This window comes from Oncorhynchus tshawytscha, linkage group LG08, assembly GCF_018296145.1.
Source record: "Oncorhynchus tshawytscha isolate Ot180627B linkage group LG08, Otsh_v2.0, whole genome shotgun sequence".
Taxonomy (NCBI): Eukaryota; Metazoa; Chordata; class Actinopteri; order Salmoniformes; family Salmonidae; genus Oncorhynchus; species Oncorhynchus tshawytscha.
In genome coordinates this window covers 74,165,471-74,175,470 of record NC_056436.1, presented here as the reverse complement: position 1 = coordinate 74,175,470, position 10,000 = coordinate 74,165,471, and the positions used below count along the sequence as shown (strand labels likewise).

Genomic DNA, 10,000 nt, shown 5'->3' with positions numbered 1-10,000 from the left:
GACCAGGGATGACCTGAATGGACCAGGGACGACCTGAATGGACCAGGGTTTAACTAAATAGATCAGGGATGAACTGAACGGATCAAGAAGTTCTATTAAATTAAATGGTTTGAAGAGAATAAGTGATGATGGAGCAGTTAGTTGTTTGACTGACAAATAGCCTGAGAGAGTTTTCGTTTACCTCTCATTATCTTCTTTCAGCCTCTCTAATTCTCTTTCTCTCTCTGCCTGCTTTTGCACCTCTCCCTCCATCTTCTCTCTCTCCATTTTCATCTCTCTTTTTGTCTCCTCCATCTGGGATTTGAGGCCCAGGAGCTCCTGATACCTGGAGAATATGAAGGTGTTATGAACATTGGTATGAACTATACGTAAACACTCATTAAGGTATCATGATTGATTTCATTGACTTTATTTTATCAGGATTGTTTCACAAGTCAGTGTATTCAATGGCATATGGAATTTCATAAAGTTTCATAAAGTTAACAATGTCTTATGTATACTTTTTTAAATTAAGTGTTACTTGGTGTTCACTACCCTCCCTCCATCTCCCTGTGTTCTCTATGTTACCTCCATCTCCCTGTGTTCACTACCCTCCCTCCATCTCCCTGTGTTCTCTATGTTCCCTCCATCTCCCTGTGTTCACTACCCTCCCTTCATCTCCCTATGTTCTCTATGTTCCCTCCATCTCCCTGTGTTCTCTATGTTCCCTCCATCTCCCTGTGTTCTCTATGTTCCCTCCATCTCCCTGTCTTCTCTATGTTCCCTCCATCTCCCTGTGTTCTCTATGTTCCCTCCATCTCCCTGTGTTCTCTATGTTCCCTCCATCTCCCTGTGTTCTCTATGTTCCCTCCATCTCCCTGTGTTCACTACCCTCCCTTCATCTCCCTATGTTCTCTATGTTCCCTCCATCTCCCTGTGGTCTCTATGTTCCCTCCATCTCCCTGTGTTCACTATGTTCCCTCCATCTCCCTATGTTCTCTATGTTCCCTCCATCTCCCTGTGTTCTCTATGTTCCCTCCATCTCCCTGTGTTCTCTATGTTCCCTCCATCTCCCTGTGTTCACTATGTTCCTCTCCATCTCCCTGTGTTCTCTATGTTCCCTCCATCTCCCTGTGTTCACTACCCTCCCTCCATCTCCCTGTGTTCTCTATGTTCCCTCCATCTCCCTGTGTTCTCTATGTTCCCTCCATCTCCCTATGTTCTCTATGTTCCCTCCATCTCCCTGTGTTCTCTATGTTCCCTCCATCTCCCTGTGTTCTCTATGTTCCCTCCATCTCCCTGTGTTCACTACCCTCCCTCCATCTCCCTGTGTTCTCTATGTTCCCTCCATCTCCCTGTGTTCACTACCCTCCCTCCATCTCCCTGTGTTCACTACCCTCCCTCCATCTCCCTGTGTTCTCTATGTTCCCTCCATCTCCCTGTGTTCTCTATGTTCCCTTCATCTCCCTGTGTTCTCTATGTTCCCTCCATCTCCCTGTGTTCTCTATGTTCCCTCCATCTCCCTGTGTTCTCTATGTTCCCTCCATCTCCCTATGTTCTCTATGTTCCCTCCATCTCCCTGTGTTCTCTATGTTCCCTCCATCTCCCTGTGTTCTCTATGTTCCCTTCATCTCCCTGTGTTCTCTATGTTCCCTCCATCTCCCTGTGTTCTCTATGTTCCCTCCATCTCCCTGTGTTCTCTATGTTCCCTCCATCTCCCTATGTTCTCTATGTTCCCTCCATCTCCCTGTGTTCTCTATGTTCCCTCCATCTCCCTGTGTTCTCTATGTTCCCTCCATCTCCCTGTGTTCTCTATGTTCCCCCCACCTCCCTGTGTTCCATGTTCTCTCCATCTCCCTGTGTTCTCTATGTTCCTCCATCTCCCTGTGTTCTCTATGTTCCCTCCATCTCCCTGTGTTCTCTATGTTCCCTCCATCTCCCTGTGTTCTCTATGTTCCCTCCATCTCCCTGTGTTCTCTATGTTCCCTCCATCTCCCTGTGTTCTCTATGTTCCCTCCATCTCCCTGTGTTCTCTATGTTCCCTCCATCTCCCTGTGTTCTCTATGTTCCCTCCATTTCCCTGTGTTCTCTATGTTCCCTCCATCTCCCTGTGTTCCCTACCTTCCCTCCAGCTCTCTGTGTTGCCTACCTCCCCTCCAGCTCCCTGTGTTTTCTACCTTCCCTCCAGCTCCCTGTGCTCCCTAACCACCCTCCAGTGTTCACTACCTTCCCTCCAGCTCGCTGTGTTCCCTACCGTCCTTCCAGCATTCTCTATCTTTCAACCAGCTCCCTATGTTCCCTACCTACAGCTCTCCAGCTTCCTGTGTTCCCTATCTTCCCTCCAGATCCCTGTGTTCCCTACCTTCCCTCCAGCTCCCTGTGTTCCCTATCTTCTCTCCAGGTCCCTGTGTTCCCTACCTTCCCTCCAGATCCCTGTGTTCCCTACCTTCCCTCCAGCTCCCTGTGTTCCCTATCTCCCCTCCAGATCCCTGTGTTCCCTACCTTCCCTCCAGATTCCTGTGTTCCCTACCTTCCCTCCAGATCCCTGTGTTCCCTACCTTTCCTCCAGATCCCTGTGTTCCCTACCTTTCCTCCAGATCCCTGTGTTCCCTACCTTCCCTCCAGATCCCTGTGTTCCCTACCTTTCCTCCAGATCCCTGTGTTTCCTACCTTCCCTCCAGATCCCCATGTTCTCTTCCCTTCCCTCCAGATCCCTGTGTTCCCTATCTTCCCTCCAGATCCCTGTGTTCCCTTCCCTTCCCTCCAGCTTTGTGTGTTTCCTACCTTCCCTCCAGATCCCTGTGTTCCCTACCTTCCCTCCAGCTTCGTGTGTTCCCTACCTTCCCTCCAGATCCCTGTGTTCCCTAACTTCCCTCCAGATCCCTGTGTTCCCTACCTTCCCTCCAGATCCCTGTGTTCCCTACCTTCCCTCCAGCTTCCTGTGTTCCCTACCTTCCCTCCAGCTTCCTGTGTTCCCTACCTTCCCTCCAGATCCCTGTGTTCCCTACCTTCCCTCCAGCTCCCTGTGTTCCCTATCTTCCCTCCAGATCCCTGTGTTCCCTACCTTCCCTCCAGATTCCTGTGTTCCCTACCTTCCCTCCAGGTCCCTGTGTTCCCTACCTTCCCTCCAGATCCCTGTGTTCCCTACCTTCCCTCCAGCTCCCTGTGTTCCCTATCTCCCCTCCAGATCCCTGTGTTCCCTACCTTCCCTCCAGATTCCTGTGTTCCCTACCTTCCCTCCAGATCCCTGTGTTCCCTACCTTTCCTCCAGATCCCTGTGTTCCCTACCTTTCCTCCAGATCCCTGTGTTCCCTACCTTCCCTCCAGATCCCTGTGTTCCCTACCTTTCCTCCAGATCCCTGTGTTTCCTACCTTCCCTCCAGATCCCCATGTTCTCTTCCCTTCCCTCCAGATCCCTGTGTTCCCTATCTTCCCTCCAGATCCCTGTGTTCCCTTCCCTTCCCTCCAGCTTTGTGTGTTTCCTACCTTCCCTCCAGATCCCTGTGTTCCCTACCTTCCCTCCAGCTTCGTGTGTTCCCTACCTTCCCTCCAGATCCCTGTGTTCCCTAACTTCCCTACAGATCCCTGTGTTCCCTACCTTCCCTCCAGATCCCTGTGTTCCCTACCTTCCCTCCAGCTTCCTGTGTTCCCTACCTTCCCTCCAGCTTCCTGTGTTCCCTACCTTCCCTCCAGATCCCTGTGTTCCCTACCTTCCCTCCAGCTCCCTGTGTTCCCTATCTTCCCTCCAGTTCCCTGTGTTCCCTACCTTCCCTCCAGATTCCTGTGTTCCCTACCTTCCCTCCAGATCCCTGTGTTCCCTACCTTTCCTCCAGATCCCTGTGTTCCCTACCTTTCCTCCAGATCCCTGTGTTCCCTACCTTCCCTCCAGATCCCTGTGTTCCCTACCTTTCCTCCAGATCCCTGTGTTTCCTACCTTCCCTCCAGATCCCCATGTTCTCTTCCCTTCCCTCCAGATCCCTGTGTTCCCTTCCCTTCCCTCCAGCTTCGTGTGTTTCCTACCTTCCCTCCAGATCCCTGTGTTCCCTACCTTCACTCCAGCTTCGTGTGTTCCCTACCTTCCCTCCAGATCCCTGTGTTCCCTACCTTCCCTCCAGATCCCTGTGTTCCCTAACTTCCCTCCAGCTTCCTGTGATCCCTACCTTCCCTCCAGCTTCCTGTGTTCCCTATCTTCCCTCCAGATCCCTGTGTTCCCTACCTTCCCTCCAGCTTCCTGTGTTCCCTACCTTCCCTCCAGATCCCTGTGTTCCCTACCTTCCCTCCAGCTTCCTGTGTTCCCTACCTTCCCTCCAGCTTCCTGTGTTCCCTACCTTCCCTCCAGCTTCCTGTGTTCCCTACCTTCCCTCCAGATCCCTGTGTTCCCTACCTTCCCTCCAGATCCCTGTGTTCCCCCTAACTTCCCTCCAGATCCCTGTGTTCCCTAACTTCCCTCCAGATCCCTGTGTTCCCTACCTTCCCTCCAGATCCCTGTGTTCCCTACCTTCCCTCCAGATCCCTGTGTTCCCTACCTTTCCTCCAGATCCCAGTGTTCCCTACCTTTCCTCCAGATCCCTGTGTTCCCTACCTTCCCTCCAGATCCCTGTGTTCCCTACCTTCCCTCCAGCTTCCTGTGTTCCCTAACTTCCCTCCAGATCCATGTGTTCCCTACCTTCCCTCCAGATCCCTGTGTTCCCTACCTTCCTCCAGCTTCCTGTGTTCCCTACCTTCCCTCCAGCTTCCTGTGTTCCCTATCTTCCCTCCAGATCCCTGTGTTCCCTACCTTTCCTCCAGCTTCCTGTGTTCCCTACCTTCCCTCCAGATCCCTGTGTTCCCTACCTTCCCTCCAGCTTCATGTGTTCCCTACCTTCCCTCCAGCTTCCTGTGTTCCCTACCTTCCCTCCAGATCCCTGTGTTCCCTACCTTCCCTCCAGATCCCTGTGTTCCCTACCTTCCCTCCAGATCCATGTGTTCCCTACCTTCCCTCCAGATCCCTGTGTTCCCTACCTTCCCTCCAGATCCATGTGTTCCCTACCTTCCCTCCAGATCCCTGTGTTCCCTATCTTCCCTCCAGATCCCTGTGTTCCCTACCTTCCCTCCAGATCCATGTGTTCCCTACCTTCCCTCCAGATCCCTGTGCTGTGTCTCCAGGTTACGGTTGCTGCTCCTCAGATGGGAGTGTCTATCCAGCAGCTCCTCTAGCTCTGCCTCCTGCCTCTGCTGCAGCGCTGTCATTCGCTCCTGGTCCCTCCTCAGCCCCTCCGTCCTGACCAATGACTCCTCATGTTCCCTGGCCCAGATCTTAGACTCCGCCTCCAAAGCAGCACACCTGGCCTCGCTCTTGCTGCACCTCGCCAACGCTGCTGCATGCTGGAAGCTCAGGGACGCCTCCTCCACCTGGGAGAGGAGGGGGATGTTGGAAATCAAACACTGTGACACTCGGACAGTATTACAGACTCTGAAGTGGCGAAAGGCCACAGTTTCATTATAATAAATATATAAAACAATAGTAGCTGTATGATACCTGTAGCTGAGTGTTGAGTGTCTGCAGCTTGGTGCAGGTCTCCTGCAGGCTGATGGAGTGATGATGCAGGGTGTCTATCTGCTCCCTCAGGTGGCTACCGGCTGACTGGGACTGAGACAGCTGGCATAGCAACACCTCCCGCTCCGCGCCCACCGCTGCATTCTGAGGGGGAGGTGAGAAAGAGATGATTTGACTTGAGACAATTGACAATCCCATGACAAGTTGTCACAGCATATCTCAGCCGATTAGAATCTGTCAGGTGAACACACACAGACACACACCTCCCTCTACTAACCCACTGCTGCATTCTGAGAGGTGAACACACACCTCCCTCTACTAACCCACTGCTGCATTCTGAGAGGTGAACACACACCTCCCTCTCCTAACCCACTGCTGCATTCTGAGAGGTGAACACACACCTCCCTCTACTAACCCACTGCTGCATTCTGAGAGGTGAACACACACCTCCCTCTACTAACCCACTGCTGCATTCTGAGAGGTGAACACACACCTCCCTCTACTAACCCACTGCTGCATTCTGAGAGGTGAACACACACCTCCCTCTCCTAACCCACTGCTGCATTCTGAGAGGTGAACACACACCTCCCTCTACTAACCCACCGCTGCATTCTGAGAGGTGAACACACACAGACACACACCTCCCTCTACTAACCCACTGCTGCATTCTGAGAGGTGAACACACACCTCCCTCTACTAACCCACTGCTGCATTCTGAGAGGTGAACACACACCTCCCTCTACTAACCCACTGCTGCATTCTGAGAGGTGAACACACACCTCCCTCTCCTAACCCACCACTGCATTCTGAGAGGTGAACACACACCTCCCTCTACTAACCCACTGCTGCATTCTGAGAGGTGAACACACACCTCCCTCTACTAACCCACTGCTGCATTCTGAGAGGTGAACACACACCTCCCTCTACTAACCCACTGCTGCATTCTGAGAGGTGAACACACACCTCCCTCTACTAACCCACCGCTGCATTCTGAGAGGTGAACACACACCTCCCTCTACTAACCCACTGCTGCATTCTGAGAGGTGAACACACACCTCCCTCTACTAACCCACTGCTGCATTCTGAGAGGTGAACACACACCTCCCTCTACTAACCCACTGCTGCATTCTGAGAGGTGAACACACACCTCCCTCTACTAACCCACTGCTGCATTCTGAGAGGTGAACACACACCTCCCTCTCCTAACCCACTGCTGCATTCTGAGAGGTGAACACACACCTCCCTCTACTAACCCACTGCTGCATTCTGAGAGGTGAACACACACCTCCCTCTACTAACCCACTGCTGCATTCTGAGAGGTGAACACACACCTCCCTCTACTAACCCACTGCTGCATTCTGAGAGGTGAACACACACCTCCCTCTACTAACCCACTGCTGCATTCTGAGAGGTGAACACACACCTCCCTCTACTAACCCACTGCTGCATTCTGAGAGGTGAACACACACAGACACACACCTCCCTCTCCTAACCCACTGCTGCATTCTGAGAGGTGAACACACACCTCCCTCTACTAACCCACTGCTGCATTCTGAGAGGTGAACACACACCTCCCTCTACTAACCCACTGCTGCATTCTGAGAGGTGAACACACACCTCCCTCTACTAACCCACTGCTGCATTCTGAGAGGTGAACACACACAGACACACACCTCCCTCTACTAACCCACTGCTGCATTCTGAGAGGTGAACACACACCTCCCTCTACTAACCCACTGCTGCATTCTGAGAGGTGAACACATACCTCCCTCTACTAACCCACTGCTGCATTCTGAGAGGTGAACACACACCTCCCTCTACTAACCCACTGCTGCATTCTGAGAGGTGAACACACACCTCCCTCTCCTAACCCACTGCTGCATTCTGAGAGGTGAACACACACCTCCCTCTCCTAACCCACTGCTGCATTCTGAGAGGTGAACACACACCTCCCTCTCCTAACCCACTGCTGCATTCTGAGAGGTGAACACACACCTCCCTCTACTAACCCACTGCTGCATTCTGAGAGGTGACACACACAGACACACACCTCCCTCTACTAACCCACTGCTGCATTCTGAGAGGTGAACACACACCTCCCTCTACTAACCCACTGCTGCATTCTGAGAGGTGAACACACACCTCCCTCTACTAACCCACTGCTGCATTCTGAGAGGTGAACACACACAGACACACACCTCCCTCTACTAACCCACTGCTGCATTCTGAGAGGTGAACACACACAGACACACACCTCCCTCTACTAACCCACTGCTGCATTCTGAGAGGTGAACACACACCTCCCTCTCCTAACCCACTGCTGCATTCTGAGAGGTGAACACACACAGACACACCTCCCTCTACTAACCCACTGCTGCATTCTGAGAGGTGAACACACACCTCCCTCTACTAACCCACTGCTGCATTCTGAGAGGTGAACACACACCTCCCTCTACTAACCCACTGCTGCATTCTGAGAGGTGAACACACACCTCCCTCTCCTAACCCACTGCTGCATTCTGAGAGGTGAACACACACCTCCCTCTACTAACCCACTGCTGCATTCTGAGAGGTGAACACACACCTCCCTCTACTAACCCACTGCTGCATTCTGAGAGGTGAACACACACCTCCCTCTACTAACCCACCACTGCATTCTGAGAGGTGAACACACACCTCCCTCTACTAACCCACTGCTGCATTCTGAGAGGTGAACACACACCTCCCTCTACTAACCCACTGCTGCATTCTGAGAGGTGAACACACACCTCCCTCTACTAACCCACTGCTGCATTCTGAGAGGTGAACACACACCTCCCTCTACTAACCCACTGCTGCATTCTGAGAGGTGAACACACACCTCCCTCTACTAACCCACTGCTGCATTCTGAGAGGTGAACACACACCTCCCTCTCCTAACCCACTGCTGCATTCTGAGAGGTGAACACACACCTCCCTCTACTAACCCACTGCTGCATTCTGAGAGGTGAACACACACCTCCCTCTACTAACCCACTGCTGCATTCTGAGAGGTGAACACACACCTCCCTCTACTAACCCACTGCTGCATTCTGAGAGGTGAACACACACCTCCCTCTACTAACCCACCTCTGCATTCTGAGAGGTGAACACACACCTCCCTCTACTAACCCACTGCTGCATTCTGAGAGGTGAACACACACCTCCCTCTACTAACCCACTGCTGCATTCTGAGAGGTGAACACACACCTCCCTCTACTAACCCACTGCTGCATTCTGAGAGGTGAACACACACCTCCCTCTACTAACCCACTGCTGCATTCTGAGAGGTGAACACACATCTCCCTCTACTAACCCACCTCTGCATTCTGAGAGGTGAACACACACCTCCCTCTACTAACCCACTGCTGCATTCTGAGAGGTGAACACACACCTCCCTCTACTAACCCACTTCTGCATTCTGAGAGGTGAACACACACCTCCCTCTACTAACCCACTGCTGCATTCTGAGAGGTGAACACACACCTCCCTCTACTAACCCACCTCTGCATTCTGAGAGGTGAACACACACCTCCCTCTACTAACCCACCGCTGCATTCTGAGAGGTGGAACACACACCTCCCTCTACTAACCCACTGCTGCATTCTGAGAGGTGAACACACACCTCCCTCTCCTAACCCACTGCTGCATTCTGAGAGGTGAACACACACCTCCCTCTACTAACCCACTGCTGCATTCTGAGAGGTGAACACACACCTCCCTCTACTAACCCACTGCTGCATTCTGAGAGGTGAACACACACCTCCCTCTCCTAACCCACTGCTGCATTCTGAGAGGTGAACACACACCTCCCTCTACTAACCCACTGCTGCATTCTGAGAGGTGAACACACACCTCCCTCTCCTAACCCACTGCTGCATTCTGAGAGGTGAACACACACCTCCCTCTACTAACCCACCGCTGCATTCTGAGAGGTGAACACACACCTCCCCCTCCTAACCCACTGCTGCATTCTGAGAGGTGAACACACACCTCCCTCTACTAACCCACTGCTGCATTCTGAGAGGTGAACACACACCTCCCTCTCCTAACCCACTGCTGCATTCTGAGAGGTGAACACACACAGACACACACCTCCCTCTACTAACCCACTGCTGCATTCTGAGAGGTGAACACACACAGACACACACCTCCCTCTACTAACCCACTGCTGCATTCTGAGAGGTGAACACACACCTCCCTCTCCTAACCCACTGCTGCATTCTGAGAGGTGAACACACACAGACACACACCTCCCTCTACTAACCCACTGCTGCATTCTGAGAGGTGAACACACACCTCCCTCTACTAACCCACTGCTGCATTCTGAGAGGTGAACACACACCTCCCTCTACTAACCCACTGCTGCATTCTGAGAGGTGAACACACACCTCCCTCTCCTAACCCACTGCTGCATTCTGAGAGGTGAACACACACCTCCCTCTACTAACCCACTGCTGCATTCTG

The 10,000-nt window shown here is 52.5% G+C and overlaps 1 protein-coding gene across 1 annotated transcript in view; it reads right to left on the bottom strand.

Moving 5' to 3' along the window:
• Positions 1–10,000, bottom strand: part of LOC121846929 (girdin-like) — a 35,205-nt gene that overhangs the window by 6,068 nt on the left and 19,137 nt on the right. Inside the window, 3 exon segments of the mRNA XM_042325950.1 lie at positions 182–325; positions 5,093–5,370; positions 5,498–5,659. Of these exon segments, the coding sequence (XP_042181884.1) occupies positions 182–325; positions 5,093–5,370; positions 5,498–5,659 (584 nt within the window).